Below are 18,657 nucleotides of genomic sequence, written 5' to 3' on the forward strand. Positions count from 1 at the left end.
GCTGCCCTATATCCGCCGGGCCATCGATGGCGGCTTTGGCGTGATCGTCATGAACACCAACCTGAACGAGGCCGTCGTGGATGGGAAAGTCCGGAAGATCAGGGTGAGACTGTGTGTGTGTGTTTGTGTCTGGAGGTGGGTTAAGTGGGGTTAGAGTGCATTGTGGGTATCTAGATCAGGTCAGCGCTGTTTTTGTTATTCCTCTAGACAGGATGCTGTACACGTGAGGGAGTACAAAAAAGGGTTAAAAGGCTTTTGTTATCAGTTTATTATTTTTCTGGGAGGAAAGATGCAGAATGGTTAAGGCGCTCAGCTGCCAATATAGAGAGTCTGTGAGGGTATGGTTCTGAACCCCGCTTTTGCTCTTTCTCCCAAGTTCGACTGGAAAATGAACTGAGCGTCTGGTTATTTGGATGAGATGATAAACTGAGGTCCTGTGTGCAGCACACTCTTGGCACACTGAAAAAGAACCTCTGGCAACAAGAGTGTTGTCCTCTGGCAAAAATTCTTCAGGAGAAATCCACTCTGATAGGTACACAAACATGTAAGCATGCACTGAGGGCCTGATTGAGCGGGTTGGGTAATGGTGCAGGTCAGGCATATTCCCAGCAGATGTGGTGTGGTGTACGTGAGAATCTGAGCGCGCTGGTTTGAATCATGGCTCAGCCGCCGATATTTTCTCCCCCTCCACTAGACCTTGAGTGGTGGTCTGGACGCTAGTCATTCGGATGAGACGATAAACCGAGGTCCCGTGTGCAGCACGCACTTAGCGCACGTAAAAGAACCCACGGCAACAAAAGAGTTGTTCCTGGCAAAATTCTGTAGACAAATCCACTTGGATAGGAAAAACAAATAAAACTGCACGCAGGAAAAATACAACAAAAAAAAAAAAAAAAAGGGTGGCGCTCTCAGTGTAGCGACGCACTCTCCCTGGGGAGAGCAGCCCGAATTTCACACAGAGAAATCTGTTGTGATAAAAAGAAATACAAAATACAAAATACAAAAAAAATTTGTCTGAATGCTGTGATGCCTCCTTTAGTGACTGAAACTGAAACTGTTATTTTAATTACACCTACTTAACAGTGACCCACGAGTGGAGACTCTGGCAGGGGTCTGACATTCCTGTCCTGTGCAAACTACTATCCGCCTATGCGGAGAAAACGAAAGTAGCTACGGCTGATAACCTCCCGGAAGTAGGTAACCTCCCCTCTTTGCCCCCCTGACTAGCGTCCTCTTTTTCCGGCAGCCATCATGACTCCTGTTCCTGTGCTCTTCATATGGCTAAGTTTTTTTTCGTATTTTGACAGACAGGAAAATGTTTTAGTTTATTTAACCCCTTGACTGCGACTGATGAGTGTGCTGGTCTGTGAAGGGCTGTCCCCTCAGAGAGGTCAGACAGGTCAGGATGTCAGTCAGCACTCTGTATTTAGACGGTATCAATTTGGTTCAGCAGAATGAATGAGACCACTGCTAACTACAGGAAGAGAAGAAACTGCACCTCCAACTCAAGCCACACTGATCTCATATCAGCTGTTGAAGGACTGGTTTTCTTCTGGGTTTCTTCTTCTCCTCCTTCTGCGTTCGAGGGCTGCAACTCCCACGTTCACTCGTATGTACACGAGTGGGCTTTTACGTGTATGACCGTTTTTACCCCGCCATGTAGGCAGCCACACTCCATTTTCGGGGGTGTGCATGCTGGGTATGTTCTTGTTTCCATAACCCACCGAACGCTGACATGGATTACAGGATCTTTAATGTGCGTATTTGATCTTCAGCTTTCGTATACACACGAAGGGGGTTCAGGCACTAGCAGGTCTGCACATATGTTGACCTGGGAGATCGTAAAAATCTCCACCCTTCACCCACCAGGCGCCGTCACCGTGATTCGAACCCGGGACCCTCAGATTGACAGTCCAACGCTTTAACCACTTGGCTATAGGTATCTGAAATTACACACATAAAGGGTACTATAACTGCTGTCTTTGGTCTGAACTGTCATGAATCAAAGCTCGCAGTTAAAACTAGAACCCAGATGATCAGGGTAAGGTCACATTTCCATTGATCATGCCTGATACATGAGTGTGCCTTTTCCTTGGAATTTGTCCTTAAAAATTTTTTTTTTTTTTTTACGTTCGGGGGCGGGCGCCTCAAATACAGAATCGTGAGACACAAAAAATTATTGTAAGTACTACACATTGCCAAAATCCTTTTTTTGGTTAAAACATCCATACTGTGTAATGAACTCTTTCACAGCAACAGGCGACTTAAATTGACGAGACAGTGCACCACCATGGGCGACTTTTGTCGACGTCAAGGGGTCATGTTGATATGACAGTTTTTCACAGTGTAACAAAGCTTGACAGCTGCAGCCAGTTTCCCTGCCAATAGAACAATGACTAACCTTTGCCCCCTGACCCAGTTTGAAGTGAACAAGTCCACTGTGGTGTTCTGACATGAACCAAAGCCTGTGACTGAGGGCAGTGTTTCTAAAATGTTTGGCGGCAATGGGGAGTGTTTTTCACACAGAAACCTGGTGGTGAAAGAGTTAAAGCGTTTTGAAGGGAAAGGTAGTACTGACTGATGAACTGCACTGTGCTGGTGGGTTCTGTTCCAGGGAAGTGAGACGCCGGAGAACCATGGAGTGTACGTGTGGCAGCACTTTGTGCAGCCTGCCAAGGCACAGAACGTTGCTGTCGTCGCCCACAGTTACGGCGGCATTGTGGCTTGCACCATCGTAAGTGTGCTGTAGTATTGTGCCATTCTCTGCTGTAGTGCACTGATCTGCAATGTTAGGATGTCCTGTGCTGTGCTGTGCTGTGCTGTGCTGTGCTGTGCTGTGCTGTGCTGTGCTGTGCTATGCAGTGCTGTGCTGTGCTGTGCAGTGCTGTGCTGTAGTGTGTTGAGCTGTGCTGTGCTGTGCTGTAGTGTGTTGTGCTGTGCTGTGCTGTGCTGTAGTGTGTTGAGCTGTGTTGTGCTGTGCTGTGCTGTGGTGTGGTGTGGTGTGTTGAGCTGTGTTGTGCAGTGCTGTGCTGTGCTGTGCTGTGGTGTGGTGTGTTGAGCTGTGTTGTGCAGTGCTGTGCTGTGCTGTGCTGTAGTGTGTTGAGCTGTGCTGTGCTGTGCTGTGCTGTAGTGTGTTGAGCTGTGCTGTGCTGTGCTGTGCTGTGCTGTGTTGAGCTGTGCTGTGCTGTGCTGTGCTGTAGTGTGTTGACCTGTGCTGTGCTGTGCTGTGCTGTGCTGTAGTGTGTTGAGCTGTGCTGTGCTGTAGTGTGTTGAGCTGTGCTGTGCTGTGCTGTAGTGTGTTGAGCTGTGCTGTAGTGTGTTGAGCTGTGCTGTGCTGTGCTGTAGTGTGTTGAGCTGTGCTGTGCTGTAGTGTGTTGAGCTGTGCTGTGCTGTGCTGTAGTGTGTTGAGCTGTGCTGTAGTGTGTTGAGCTGTGCTGTGCTGTGCTGTGCTGTAGTGTGTTGAGCTGTGCTGTGCTGTACTGTGCTGTGCTGTGCTGTGCTGTGCTGTGCTGTAGTGTGTTGAGCTGTGCTGTGCTGTGCTGTGCTGTAGTGTGTTGAGCTGTGCTGTGCTGTACTGTGCTGTGCTGTGCTGTGCTGTAGTGTGTTGAGCTGTGCTGTGCTGTGCTGTGCTGTAGTGTGTTGAGCTGTGCAGTGCTGTGCTGTGCTGTGCTGTGCTGTGCTGTAGTGTGTTGAGCTGTGCTGTGCTGTGCTGTGCTGTAGTGTGTTGAGCTGTGCTGTGCTGTACTGTGCTGTGCTGTGCTGTGCTGTGCTGTGCTGTGCTGTAGTGTGTTGAGCTGTGCAGTGCTGTGCTGTGCTGTAGTGTGTTGAGCTGTGCTGTGCTGTGCTGTGCTGTAGTGTGTTGAGCTGTGCTGTGCTGTGCTGTGCTGTGCTGTAGTGTGTTGAGCTGTGCTGTGCTGTGCTGTGCTGTGCTGTAGTGTGTTGAGCTGTGCTGTGCTGTGCTGTGCTGTACTGTAGTGTGTTGAGCTGTGTTGTGCTGTGCTGTGCTGTAGTGTGTTGAGCTGTGCTGTGCTGTGCTGTGCTGTGTTGTGCAGTGCTGTGCAGTGCTGTGCTGTGCTGTGCTGTGCAGTGCTGTGGTGTAGTGTGTTGAGCTGTGCTGTGCAGTGCTGTGCTGTGCTGTGCTGTAGTGTGTTGAGCCGCGCAGTGCTGTGCAGTGCTGTGCTGTGCAGTGCTGTGGTGTAGTGTGTTGAGCTGTGCTGTGCTGTGCTGTGCTGTGCTGTAGTGTGTTGAGCTGTGCTGTGCTGTGCTGTAGTGTGTTGACCTGTGCTGTGCTGTGCTGTGCTGTGCTGTGCTGTACTGTAGTGTGTTGACCTGTGCTGTGCTGTGCTGTGTGCTGTGCTGTGCTGTGCTGTGCTGTAGTGTGTTGACCTGTGCTGTGCTGTGCTGTGCTGTGCTGTGCTGTGCTGTAGTGTGTTGACCTGTGCTGTGCTGTGCTGTGCTGTGCTGTAGTGTGTTGACCTGTGCTGTGCTGTGCTGTAGTGTGTTGAGCTGTGCTGTGCTGTGCAGTGCTGTAGTGTGTTGACCTGTGCTGTGCTGTGCTGTGCTGTACTGTAGTGTGTTGAGCTGTGCTGTGCTGTGCAGTGCTGTAGTGTGTTGACCTGTGCTGTGCTGTAGTGTGTTGAGCTGTGCAGTGCTGTAGTGTGTTGAGCTGTGCTGTGCTGTGCAGTGCTGTAGTGTGTTGACCTGTGCTGTGCTGTGCTGTAGTGTGTTGACCTGTGCTGTGCTGTGCTGTAGTGTGTTGAGCTGTGCTGTGCTGTGCAGTGCTGTAGTGTGTTGACCTGTGCTGTGCTGTGCTGTGCTGTACTGTAGTGTGTTGAGCTGTGCTGTGCTGTGCAGTGCTGTAGTGTGTTGACCTGTGCTGTGCTGTAGTGTATTGAGCTGTGCTGTGCTGTGCTGTGCTGTAGTGTGTTGAGCTGTGTTGTGCTGTAGTGTGTTGAGCTGTGCTGTGCTGTGCTGTGCTGTAGTGTGTTGAGCTGTGCTGTGCTGTGCTGTGCTGTGTTGTGCTGTGCTGTGCTGTAGTGTGTTGAGCTGTGCTGTGCTGTAGTGTGTTGAGCTGTGCTGTGCTGTGCTGTGCTGTAGTGTGTTGAGCTGTGTTGTGCTGTAGTGTGTTGAGCTGTGCTGTGCTGTGCTGTAGTGTAGTGTGCTGTGCTGTGCTGTAGTGTGCTGTGCTGTGCTGAGCTGTGCTGTGCTGTGCTGTGCTGTGTTGTAGTGTGTTGACCTGTGCTGTGCTGTGCTGTGCTGTGCTGAGCTGTGCTGTGCTGTGCTGTGCTGTGCTGTGCTGTACTGTAGTGTGTTGACCTGTGCTGTGCTGTGCTGTGCTGTGCTGTGCTGTGCTGTAGTGTGTTGACCTGTGCTGTGCTGTGCTGTGCTGTGCTGTAGTGTGTTGACCTGTGCTGTGCTGTGCTGTGCTGTAGTGTGTTGAGCTGTGCTGTGCTGTGCAGTGCTGTAGTGTGTTGACCTGTGCTGTGCTGTGCTGTGCTGTACTGTAGTGTGTTGAGCTGTGCTGTGCTGTGCAGTGCTGTAGTGTGTTGACCTGTGCTGTGCTGTGCTGTGCTGTGCTGTGCTGTGCTGTAGTGTATTGAGCTGTGCTGTGCAGTGCTGTGCTGTGCTGTGCTGTGCTGTAGTGTATTGAGCTGTGCTGTGCTGTGCTGTGCTGTGCTGTGCTGTGCTGTAGTGTGTTGACCTGTGCTGTGCAGTGCTGTGCTGTGCTGTGCTGTGCTGTAGTGTATTGAGCTGTGCTGTGCTGTGCTGTGCTGTAGTGTGTTGAGCTGTGCAGTGCTGTGCTGTGCTGTAGTGTGTTGAGCTGTGTTGTGCTGTAGTGTGTTGAGCTGTGCTGTGCTGTGCTGTGCTGTAGTGTGTTGAGCTGTGCTGTGCTGTGTTGTGCTGTGCTGTGCTGTAGTGTGTTGAGCTGTGCTGTGCTGTAGTGTGTTGAGCTGTGCTGTGCTGTGCTGTGCTGTAGTGTGTTGAGCTGTGTTGTGCTGTAGTGTGTTGAGCTGTGCTGTGCTGTGCTGTAGTGTAGTGTGCTGTGCTGTGCTGTAGTGTGCTGTGCTGTGCTGAGCTGTGCTGTGCTGTGCTGTGCTGTGTTGTAGTGTGTTGACCTGTGCTGTGCTGTGCTGTGCTGTGCTGTGCTGTACTGTGCTGAGCTGTGCTGTGTTGTGCTGTGCTGTGCTGTAGTGTGTTGAGCTGTGCTGTGCTGTGCAGTGCTGTGCTGTAGTGTGTTGAGCTAAAAGCTCGTGTATCACTCAGGTAAACCAGCACTGGTGCTTGCACCATTGAAGAATACATGTACCATGGTGTGGCATTGTTTTTTTGCTGTGGTGCGGTGCTGTACCTTTGCTGGATTGTACTGTACTGTGTTGAGCAAGGCTCAGGTAACCCTCAGGTAAATAAGCACTCCAAAGAAAAAACCTGCGCCTGCTGAGGCTGTCCTACACATGGCAGTATCAGCACCTGTGGGACTGTGAGCATCCGTAGGTGAGAGAGTGGGGAAGGGACTGTACAACTCCTCTTCACTAAAAAAAAAAAAAAAAAGTCAGGCAACCAGGCTAATGTCGGAACGACGAGCTAGCCCTTCAACACCCACACACACCGACAGATAAGCCTGCCTGCCTACTCATCTGTCGGTCCGACGGAAGACTCCATCACTTTCACCATTGGAGAAAGCTTTGGTGTGGCATTGTTTTATGCTGTTGTGCACTGCGTTACCTTCAGGGCACTGCACTGGGTTGAACAAAGATTGTGTGGACCACAGTCATGCCAGTGCTGTTTTCCTGCAGCGCTGTAGCGATACTGTGGTATGGTGCTGTTCTCGGCTGTAGTGCACTGCACTGACCCGCACTGTCTTGACCTGTTGTGTGACGGGCGCAATAGCCGAGCGGTTAAAGCGTTGGACTGTCAATCTGAGGGTCCCAGGTTCGAATCACGGTGACGGCGCCTGGTGGGTAAAGGGTGGAGGTTTTTACGGTCTCCCAGGTCAACATATGTGCAGACCTGCTAGTGCCTTAACCCCCTTCGTGATTATATGCAAGCAGAAGATCAAATACACACGTTAAAGATCCTGTAATCCATGTCAGCGTTCGGTGGGTTATGGAAACAAGAACATACCCAGCATGCACACCGCCGAAAACGGAGTATGGCTGCCTACATGGCGGGGTAAAAACGGTCATACACGTAAAAGCCCACTTGTGTGCATACGAGTGAACGCAGAAGAAGACCTGTTCTGTACTGTGCTGTCTTCAGCTGTACTGGGTTCAGCAAGTCTCAAGTTGACATCAGTTAACCAGCACCTCTAACGTAGTGCATTGCACTGACGGCACTGTTCAGTCCTGTTCTGCACTCTGCTTCACTGTACTGTGTTGAGCAAAGCTCGAGTGTGCCACAGTTAACCTGGAGAGCGCGATGAGCGTGAAAAGCTTGAAACCGTGAAGAATTTCAAATACCTTGGAGCAATAGTTTCAGATGAGGGGTCCAAGCCTGAAGTATTAGCCAGAATTGCAATGACAGCTGCAACACTAGCCAAGTTGAACACCATTTGGAAGGACAAGGCAGTCAAGCTCAGCTCAAAATTTAAGACTCCTGCGTTCCCTTATCTACTCAGTTCTCCTGTATGCTTGTGAAACATGGACCCTTACAGCAGAATTAGAGAAGAGGATTCAGGCCTCAGAAATGAGATGCTTCAGAAGACTGCTTGGCATCTCTTACAAAGACCACATAACCAATGAGGAAGTCAAAAACAGAATAAGGCAGCCATTGGTCCCTATGAAGATCGTCTCACCACCATCAAGAGGCGCAAATTAAAATGGTTCGGCCACATAAGAGGAGAGGGGCTTGCCAAGACAGTGCTCCAGGGAACAGTCAGAGGAAGGAAGGAAGAGAGGAAGACAGAGGAAGAGATGGGAAGACAACATCACAGAATGGACAGGATTGAAGCTGGGCGAGGCGGTCAAATGTGCGAAAGACAGGGATGGATGGAGAGGACTGGTTGACAGGTCATCTGTAGCGCCCCAACGGCAACCGCCATGGGGCAACTGAACTGAACTGAACTGTGAAGTGCGATGGGCCACAATCGTGGCTCTGTTTACATAAGGACCGGAGTCGTTCGGCTGTACTCGGCAGCCTTCGTGCCTTGTTCTGGAGTTACTGCCTCCCTGCTTGTGCTTGCACAAACTTTGACCGAGTTTACAAGTCCAGATCTCTGTGTTTTTGTAAACAATGAGTGACACTGAAGTTGACAAAGCTCAGGAAATGAGTGACCTTGTCACCAGTGATGATTCAGTTGCTGACAGTGATTCTGGTGAAACGGCTTTGTTATTTTGACACTTGGGCATGCTGGCTTTCTTGTTGTTCATTCAGTTTTATGTCTCCAGCTACAAAAACTGGGGGGTGGGTGATGGGGTTGGGGAGGGGTGGTAAAGTGGGTTAGGCATGGATCTGTTGCGAAGTCTTGACCAAATAAAGCTAGAAACTGGGAATTGTTTTGATTGAAAGCATTCTTGTTGCTTTTGAAAGCAACATGAGCCTAAAGAAAACATCTGTTTTTGCCTGTGATTGCATTAAGTATTGTAGATGTGCGTGCGCGTGTCGTTGGTGGGCGTCTCAAACAAAGAGCACAATGCTTATGATTTCATTGTTTCAGTTATATTCATGTCATGATTCTGCAGCCAGAACATTTTTTGTACAGTTAAATGCCAATTTTGAGATTTTGACTCTGTAAAAGACTAAACATTGTGGTTGACATTTTTGGAAAACAAGTGTGCAAAATTTGTTGATTATATCCTGTGGAATATCTCCAACTACATACAAGGTACAGCCTTTTTCCTACTTTTATCTGATTCTTCATTCACTCTACTTTCCAAAAATGTATAGGTTTACCTATTTATTCTTACTGATAAGCATACAAATGCCCCAAATCAGAGCACAGGTAGCGGAGGCAAACTATCCCTTTGTTTTAAGCATGATTTCTGTATGTATGTTTGATTATATCCAGCACTTTGAGGGTTAAACTAATGCTGTTTTGGTGTAGTGAGGATACTATGGTGTGGTACGGTTCTCTGCTGTGGTGCACTGCACTGGTCTGCCCCGTCGTGTTCTGTCCTGTCTGTGCTGTACGTCTTGTACTGTATTGGCTTGAACAAGGCTCCCACCCCCGAAAACGGATTATGGCTGCTTACATGGCGGGGTAAAAATGGTCATACACGTAAAAGCCCACTCGTGTACATACGAGTGAATGTGGGAGTTGCAGCCCTCGAACGCAGAAGAAGAAGAAGAAGAAGAAGAAGGCTCCAGTTGTCCATCAGTTAAACCAGCACTGTTAGCTGCATCACTGAGTGTAATTTTAGAGAAAAAGAAAAGTCCAGTTGCTGTTAATAATAATAATGATGATATCATTGTTGACTCACTTGTGTAAACAAAGTGAGTCTATGTTTTAACCCCGTGTTCGGTTGTCTGTGTGTGTGTGTGTGTCCGTGTGTCTGTGTGTCCGTGGTAAACTTTAACATTGCTATTTTCTCTGCAAATACTTTGTCATTTGACACCAAATTAGGCATAAAAATAGGAAAAATTCAGTTCTTTCCAGTCATCTTGTTTAAAACAATATTGCACCTCTGGGATGGGCACAAAAAAATAAAAAAAGAAGCCTAATTATATGCAAACTGCATTTACTGTTATATTTATATATTTTTTATTCTCTAAACTTGGCACTTTGACCTCTTATTCTGACACAACAACAAGAGGAGTCATTATTATCATTTTTTGTTCAAACGAGAACTTCTTTTGCTAAGCATGGAATTTTTATTTATTTTGCAAACGTTTTGGTGCAGATAGTAAAAAAAAGGAAATTACTCTGTAATTAATGCTAGGGGACTTAATTTATCACAAGTGAGTCTTGAAGGCCTTGCCTCTCTTGTTATCATTTAAGGTGGGATTGCCACATAATAATAATAAATAATAATAAAGTGCAGGCTTATATAGCGCAGTACCCCCATCTCAGATGGGGCTCACCGTGCTTCACAATGAAAAAAATAATGAAATTTAAGACTAAGTGTCATACAATATGTACAAAGTCTACAAAGTTTAACATGACAGTGGCTAAAATATGCATATGTAAGACTGACATGATAATACACACAAACACACACACACACACACACATATACACACATACACATACATACATATATATATATATATATATATATATATATATATATATATATATATATATATATATATACATACACACACATACATGCACATACATATACACATATATACATGTGCACACACACACACACACACACACACACACACACACACACACACATATATATATGTGTGTGTGTGTGTGTGTATACATGTATATATGTGTATATGTATGTGTGTATATATATATATATGCATGTGTATGTGTGTATATATGTGTGTGTACACACACACACACACACACACACACACACACACACACACACACACACACACACACACACACACACACACATCCATTTGGTTTTCTGTGACTGGTGCCATCTTCCTGTTGCTCCAGGCGGAAACGTTCCTGAAGGATTTCCAGAGGCGTGTGTTCAGCATTGTGTTCACTGACTCGGTGCACACCGACGGCAGAGCACTGTGGAGCAAGCCGGTCAAAGACTTCATGAAACAGGTGAGTGAGTGACAGGTTGGGGTTTGAATCTTTACTTTTCCATGAAACAGGTGAGTGAGTGACAGGCTGGGGTTTGAATCTTACTTTTCCATGAAACAGGTGAGTGAGTGACAGGCTGGGGTTTGAATCTTTACTTTTTCATGAAACAGGTGAGTGAATGACAGGTTGGGGTTTGAATCTTACTTTTCCATGAAACAGGTGAGTGAGAGACAAGTTGGGGTTTGAATCTTACTTTTCCTTCCATGAAACAGGTGAGTGAGTGACAAGTTGGGGTTTGAATCTTACTTTTCCATGAAACAGGTGAGTGAGAGACAAGTTGGGGTTTGAGTCTTACTTTTCCTTCCATGAAACAGGTGAGTGAGTGACAGGTTGGGGTTTGAATCTTACTTTTCCTTCCATGAAACAGGTGAGTGAGTGAGTGACAAGTTGGGGTTTGAATCTTATTTTTTCATGAAACAGGTGAGTGACTGGCTTGCAGGTGATTGGTTACAGGGGTGTGTGTTGTGCGCCATGTGCCAGTGTGACGGGTTGGGGTTTGAGTCTCATTTTTTTCATGAAACAGGTGAGTGACCGGCTTACAGGTGATCAGTTGTGCAGAGCATTCAGTGCCCTGTACCAGCGAGGTGAAGGCTGCAGTGGTGAATGCCTGAAGTCCTTGTTCCAGGGTATTCCACTGGATTCGGATCGTCAGAAGTAAAATAAACATATTTAACTCTTTCTATACGAACGGCGAAAGAGACGACGTTAACAGCGTTTCACCCCAATTACCATCATCAAAATATTGCAAGCGGAAGGCTCTTGTACTGAAGACGTGAATGTTGACAAAGAATACCACAATTCTGACGACGGAAGCTAAAGGTTGGGTCATTCAGACACCCACTGGACATCCGAGGGGTCTGTGTAGAGGAGAAGAGAGGACTGGCCGTACTGAGTGAGTTAACTTAATTGAAAACTTTATGTGGACTGAATGAGACTAGGGTGAATGGGTCTTTTTAGGGTTATTATTTATTTATTATTTATTTTTGTTATTGATCTTTGAACATTGCTTTGGTTCCTCTGTGAACACATTAAGTACTGACGGGTACTCAGCCCTGAAATGGCCCCATGGCAGTTGGCTGGGCTATATATATGTTAGTTACATGATTTGATGTGACTTAAGTGAACCGGTGAGGGAAGACATGTCAGAAAAAGTAAAATAAATGACCAGAAGATGATAAGTATTCTGTATACGGTGATAGAGTATTCTGTATTCTGTAGAAGTCAGAAAGCTGGCGTAGCATGGCAGTGAGTGGGTATTTCTTTTTTTTGTGTGTGTCTGGAAGTATTTGTAGTGGGTATTTCTTTTTTCGAGTGTCTGGAAGTATTTGTAGTGGTTTACAAAATTGTCTTCATTAACCCTTTCAACCCTGGGGAGTTTTCAGCCTCTGCAGGCTTCCGTGCCGTATTGATGTGGAAAAAAAATGCAGAAATTACATTGTTTTTTGGGTTTCTTTTCTCCTTCAAATTATGTGTAGACACATCCGGAGACACTGTAGAAGTTACTTCCCTTCCCTCATGGTTTATTCATATGTAGGAACCTGAAAACCGTTTTATTGAGATGAATTTTTTTTTATGGCAGAGCAATGCTGGGACGCAGGGCTGAATGAGTTAATGTTCTCAGGGCCCCTGTCCCTCTTGTCCATATCTCCTGAAATTACACCACATGACTGTATTGTTGTGATGAGCCTGTGTGTGTCAATGGTCATGTTCTCTGCAAGAATGACTGTGTGCGGTTCCTGTTAGCAGCTTAAGGTTTGTGTTGGGCATTTTGAAGCAGTGTGGAAAAAGCACACATGATTTTGTTCTCTTGACGTAAACGTGTGTTGTTACAAAGTGCCTTGCAGGGAAAGTAACTCGCGTTGGGTTTGCCAGCTTGGTTTGGAATTAGAAATGATTTTTCCTGGACTATAAGTATAACATTTTGGGACTGGATATGTGTGTGTGTGTGCTCCCAGTTACAGAAAACGTGAATCAGTCAAGGTGTGTTGCAGAGAGCTGTGAACTACATTTCGGCCGTCGAACCCCTTGACACCAGAATGGAAAACATTCACTCGGATGACTGTCTCGCTTTGTCCGCAGGTAAGAACTTTTTGTTCTGTGATACTGTGACAAGAATGCTTGTTTTGTTGTACTGTGTTACGAGCGTTTGTTCTGTTGACTGTATTAACAAAAACTTTTGTTCTGTGATAACTGTGTTCAGAGCATTTGTTCTGTAATACTGTATTATCTGTGTTAAGAATGTTGACTCTGTGATAACATGTAAAAATTGCTATGTTCTGTGACCACTGCATTAAGAAGTTTTGTTTTGTGGCATTATATTGTTACTTTTATTACTTTCTCTTCACATTTCTCTGAGTGAAAATTCTGGCTGGCTATCAGACAACACATCACCACAATGCAGCATTATTTGTAAGGCTGAAAAAGCTGGCACCAGATATCCAGCTTCAGGTTTTACTTCTTTTTTTTCTGCTGCGTTTCTGCCCCTCCTCTCCACCAACCAGCTTCTGTTGCTGTGTGTGACCAGGTGTTGAGCAGATTTATCCACGTGAACAGCACCAGCACAGTAAGGAGAAACTGAGTTTCTTTTGGTCCAGCAAAACAGTTTGCTCAGACTAGTCATGGATGAGAAAAGAGCATGATGGGCAGAAAGGCTGAGTGGTTGAGGCGTTGGACTTTGAATCTGAGGGTTCTTGGTTCGAGTCCTGGTGGCAGACCCAGGTGGATTGAGGGAGGAGATTTTTCTGATCTCCCAGTTCAACAGATGTGCAGACAGCTGGTGCCTGAACCCCTTTCATGTGTATATCCTGGCAGATCAGTGTGGAAACAACAAACTGGATGTATTCTTGTTCCCAAAGCAATGAATGCTAACATGGATTACAGGATCTTTTGACATGTTTACTTGATCTCTTGCATTCATATACATGTTAAAGGGGTTCAGGCACTAGCAGGTCTGCATGTCTGTTAACCTGGGAGATTAGAAAAACTCCATCCTTGATCAACCAGGCACTGTGACCAGGATTTGAACCCAGGACTGCCCCCGAAAACGGAGTATGGCTGCCAGTATGGTGGGGTAAAAACGGTCATACACGTAAAAGCCCACTTGTGTACATACGAGTGAATGTGGGAGTTGCAGCCCACGCATGAAGAAGAAGAAGAAAAACCCAGGACCCCCTCAGATTGGAGGTCTAAGACCTTTAACCACTCAGCTGTTTGTGTCCAGCATTCTTTAGGATAGAACACTTTATTTCGAATGTGATGTGCTGTTGAATTTATGTGATTAGAAGGAACCTGTGTTCTTGCCACTGGTATCTGAAGGGAAGACCTTATGGCAGGCTAGGCATTGTTGTCATTTTTAAATGATTTCATCCTCACCCTCCTCGTCTTACTGTTCATTGTAAGGTAAAAGAAAAATTGTGGCTGCTCCCAGAGGATGCATAAGACGTGGGTAGGAGTATTTCATATTATACAGATTTCCATGAAGGTATTTTGGAGATTTTTTTTTTTCAAAATGATTCAGCGAAAACCTGACAAGATGGCTGTGGAGAGCCTTGGCCAAAGGAATGATTCAGAGCTTATAGCTTTTAGAGGCGTTTGATTGGCTCGGACCGGGCAAGATGGGGCGTCTTTTCACGGTTAGCCGCGCGAAATTTGACCAAGCAGAGCAAACCGATAGGCCTAGTTTGCATCAGTTTGACATGGTAAGTATATGTATCACCAAACATGGAGTATGATACAAACTCCTCCTTTTCCCTTCATTTTACGTTTAGCTCTTCAGCCGTACTGACATGGAATTTACTGTCTTTTCCAGTCTGTCACAGTCCATCCCTTCCTCCAAAACAAATCTGGAAACATTCCTTTTCAGGCAGTCTCTTTGTAAATAAGGCACTCCTTGCTATAGTGTGGAGTGATGGCCTAGAGGTAACGCGTCCGCCTAGGAAGCAAGAGAATCTGAGCGCGCTGGTTCGAATCACGGCTCAGCCGCCGATATTTTCTCCCCCTCCACTAGACCTTGAGTGGTGGTCTGGACGCTAGTCATTCGGATGAGATGATAAACTGAAGTCCTGTGTGCAGCATGCACTTAGCGTACGTAAAAGAACCCATGGAAACAAAAGGGTTGTTCCTGGCAAAATTTTGTTGAAAAATCCACTTCGATAGGAAAAACAAATAAAACTGCACGCAGGAAAAAAAGAAAGAAAAAAAGAGTGGCGCTGTAGTGTAGCGACGCGCTCTCCCTGGGGAGAGTAGCCCAAATTTCACACAAAGAAATCTGTTGTGATAAAAAGAAATACAAATACAAATATATCTGCATTCAACAGTTCAACATCTTTATCTTCCATGCATACGTGCATGTATGCATGTGTGAGTTTTTTATGCTTTGAGTCTGATTGACATGTTATTGTAAAGCACTTTGAAGGGTTTGAAAGCGCTTTATGAATGTACTTTATTTTTGGTGTTAAGAGACGCACTTTGGTTAAGTGACGATGCATCCCAGCCAGAAACTTTTCAACGTTACAAAAGTGGCACCAGTGATCAGAACCCCCTGTGGGGATGTCGGGGGGTCTTTCAGTATAAATAGCATCCCTGCCGTCTGGAAATTCTGTGCTGGATATTTCTCTTTTATATCGCTGTCTTTGTTTCTGCCTGATTTCTTCCTTCATTGTTGCCTCCTTTTTCAGCCTTCCCGGTCCATTCCTCTGTCTTGTTTCCAGCAAGCCTTGACTCTTTTTTTTTTTCTTTTTTCTGCCGTCAGTGAATACTATCTGTGCTGTTTTACTCTGGTAATTACGTTGTGAGATTGTTAACACTGGGATGAGCACTTGCTAGCTGCCCATTCTGTAGTGTTATTTGCCTATATGGCCTTTTTTTTTATGTATTTTTGTTTGGTTTTGAAGTATTGTTTTTTCCTTTTTTACAGGTGTGGTTTTTTTTTTTTTTTTTTTTTTTTTTTTTTTTGTAATCTGGGGATGATAAGTTAAGTGGAATGGCTGGCATCCTCAGCACGGCCTGGTCTTATTTGCTATGAGGAGCTGAATGGTTTTGACAATGTGTCATGAAATGAGTTTTGTAGGTTTATCTTGATGGTTTTTTTTTTTTGTGTGTGTGTATGTGACAGTTTAGTGTTGACACAGTGGAGCATTTATATAGTTTGACATTTCCTGAAACGGCCCTGTGCGGTGGGCTGGACAATTGGCAACAACTCACAATGCAACATGATCAGATGGGACAGCCAAAAAAAAACATAGGTGTTTGTAATGTGATGTTATTTTGTGCAGGCACGACGGAACACGAGAGGACGTCACACTCCTGCATCAATAGCGCTTTCCAGTTCATGAACAGAAGGCATGGTGCTTGGCTCAACAAGACCATTTTCTCCCGGTTTAAATCGGAACTCTGAAAAGTGTTTTTTTTTTAAATTTGGAATCCGGATGTGTGTGAAAAGTATTTTGATTAGGAATCAAGTTGTGTGGGACAAGATGCATGTGAGCAGCCTTTTTCAATGGCAAGGGATTTTCTGCAGATGTTGACATTGTTACTATTTTTGGATGGGAAGGACATGTTACTATTTTTGGGTGGGAAGGACATGTTACTATTTTTGGGTGGGAAGGACGTTACTATTTTTAGTGGGAAGGGTTTCAGACCAAACTAAAAGATCAGTCTGCTCAGTGTATTTGTTTCTTTCCTGTTCTATGTCTCCTTCCACACTAGTTTTCTTTGTGGTTTTGTATGATTTTGAGATGGATCTTTATGATTTTACAGACATATTTCTTTCTTCCTGTGATTTTTATTTTATTTTATTTTATTATGTTTTCAAAGAGAAAATACATCAGACATACGTGCCATCAGCCGTGTACTGGCCAGTTGTTTTGCTTTTTTATGTGCATCTGCTCTAATGTGGCTATTGTCTGGTTATGTTGGTTGAACTTAAAATACCTGTTTCTGTTGTTGTCATCTGGATTTCTGAACTCATTCTGACAGTGCCCTTATCTTCATGCATCCACTGGAGCAGTGCTGACATTGAATTGTGTTTCATTAAACTAGTTTTTCACATTTCAGTCAAGTCTGCCAAGTTTTATGGACTACGATGCACTTCATCTTATAAAGTGCATTCCCTGCATTGTCAAGGAAATCTGAATTTAACGGTGCACATTATAAGGCACATGAAAAAATGTTAAATGTAAACGGGGAAGGGGCGTGACTCTACATCTTCCAGGCAACTTGTTGACAGTGTTTTACCGCAGTTTGGGCATTTTCAAGCACTTTCTTTTCTTTTTTTTCTTTTTTTTTTTAAGCATGCTTTGTGTATGATCAAAGCAAGAAAGCCATGCTTCATTTCTTGTAAAGTGTTAAACAAATTGTTTAGTGGAATGATTCAGCGCTTATAGCTTTTAGAGGTGTTTGATTGGCTGAGAGTGGACCGGGGCAAGACTACTCGTCTTTTCACTGTTAGCTGCGCGAAATTTGGCCAAGCAGAGCAAACCAATAGGCCTAGTTTGCATTAGTTTGACATGGTAAGTATATATAACACCAGACATGGAGTATAATGCAAACTCCTCCTTTTAGAGATGTATACTGTTCTTTGGAGCCTGACAAAGATGTACTGAGCAATTGTTTTTAACTTTGACAGGTGAGGGAATATGTGTGTGAAGTTGGCTTGACTTTTGTTGTTTTTTTTAAAAGAGCGGAACTCCATGTTCTGTTGATGTGCTGCTATATCGATGAGAAACTTTTCTTTATGATTGTTTTGTACGTCTTGTCTTTTGCTTGCAGTTTCAGTACATAAATGGAGATTTTTTTGTTGTTGTTGTCGAGAAAAATATCTTTGCTGCAAAAGAAGGAAAATACACAATTTGTTTGATTTGTGTTCATGTCGCAGAGAAATTGCTTATATTGTATCTGAAAATTAAAAAGATATTATACAACAAAATGACTGTGTGCTGGATTTTTTAAAATTTCATATACATCACACCTGAACCCTACTGACCCAGGCTTTCATGATCCCACACTTTCTTGTTTGGGGAATGACCATACTTTCTTGTTTGGGGAATGACCGTACTTTCTTGCAATGGGTGAGAATGTGCTGGAAGTACTCCTGTTAGACCATGCTTTCTTGCAGTCCTATGCTTTCTCTCACATTGAGAGACAGTGTGGTGGGCACCCCCACACTTTCTCTCACTTTGGGAGGGACTGCAAGAAAGCATGGTCATTTTCCTGCTATGCTTTCTGTTGATTGCAGTGTGTGAGAAAGCGTGTCAGGTAATTTCCTTTGTTATCTGGGCTGGTTTTCTGTCTTTTCTTAACACATCTCCTGGGCTAAGATGAGAAGAAAATATCTTCCAGCCAAATTTTGGCTTTTTCAGGAAGAAAGGAAGGAGTGTGTGTGTGAGAGGGTAGTTGTGGTGATGAGGGAGATGTGTGTGTGTGTGTGTGTGCTTGTTGTGTGTGTTGCTTTCGTTTTCCTCCTTTGCCTCTGTTTTAAAACAATTTTTGTTTTCTGTTTTTATGTCCAGACATTGAGAAGCCAATTTCAGTAAGAATCGATGCAGTCAATAGCAGCTGAACAACTTTGCGTTTGTATTTGTATTTCTTTTTATCACAACAGATTTCTCTGTGTGAAATTCGGGCTGCTCTCCCAAGGGAGAGCACGTCGCTACACTACAGCGCCACCCCCCCCCCCTTTTTTTTTTTTCCTGCTTGCAGTTTTATTTGTTTTTCCTATCGAAGTGTATTTTTCTATACAATTTTGCCAGGAACAACCCTTTGAATGATTAGTATCCAGACCACCACTCAAGGTCTAGTGGAGAAAATATCGGCGGCTGAGCCATGATTCGAACCAGCTCTGATTCTCTTGCTTCCTTGGCAGACGCGTTACCTCAAGGCCATCACTCCACTGTGTTATAAATAGTATTCTGAGCAGGAGACAGTTTCGTGAACACCTTTGGTAA

General features: G+C 44.9%; 1 protein-coding gene across 1 annotated transcript in view; it reads left to right on the forward strand.

The window, feature by feature from the left end:
- LOC143297521 (cotranscriptional regulator ARB2A-like) overlaps positions 1 to 17,633 on the forward strand; it is a 34,265-nt gene extending 16,632 nt beyond the window's left edge. The window contains exons 7-11 of the mRNA XM_076609922.1: positions 1 to 103; positions 2,615 to 2,734; positions 10,559 to 10,675; positions 12,706 to 12,793; positions 15,988 to 17,633. The exon at positions 1 to 103 is cut by the window's left edge and continues 161 nt beyond it. Coding sequence (XP_076466037.1) covers positions 1 to 103; positions 2,615 to 2,734; positions 10,559 to 10,675; positions 12,706 to 12,793; positions 15,988 to 16,109 — 550 coding nt within the window. The 3' untranslated portion in view covers positions 16,110 to 17,633. The remainder of the gene's footprint in view (positions 104 to 2,614; positions 2,735 to 10,558; positions 10,676 to 12,705; positions 12,794 to 15,987) is intronic.
- Positions 17,634 to 18,657: the final 1,024 nt, after the last annotated feature.

The sequence above is a fragment of the Babylonia areolata genome, chromosome 22 (genome assembly GCF_041734735.1).
Source record: "Babylonia areolata isolate BAREFJ2019XMU chromosome 22, ASM4173473v1, whole genome shotgun sequence".
Classification (NCBI taxonomy): Eukaryota; Metazoa; Mollusca; class Gastropoda; order Neogastropoda; family Buccinidae; genus Babylonia; species Babylonia areolata.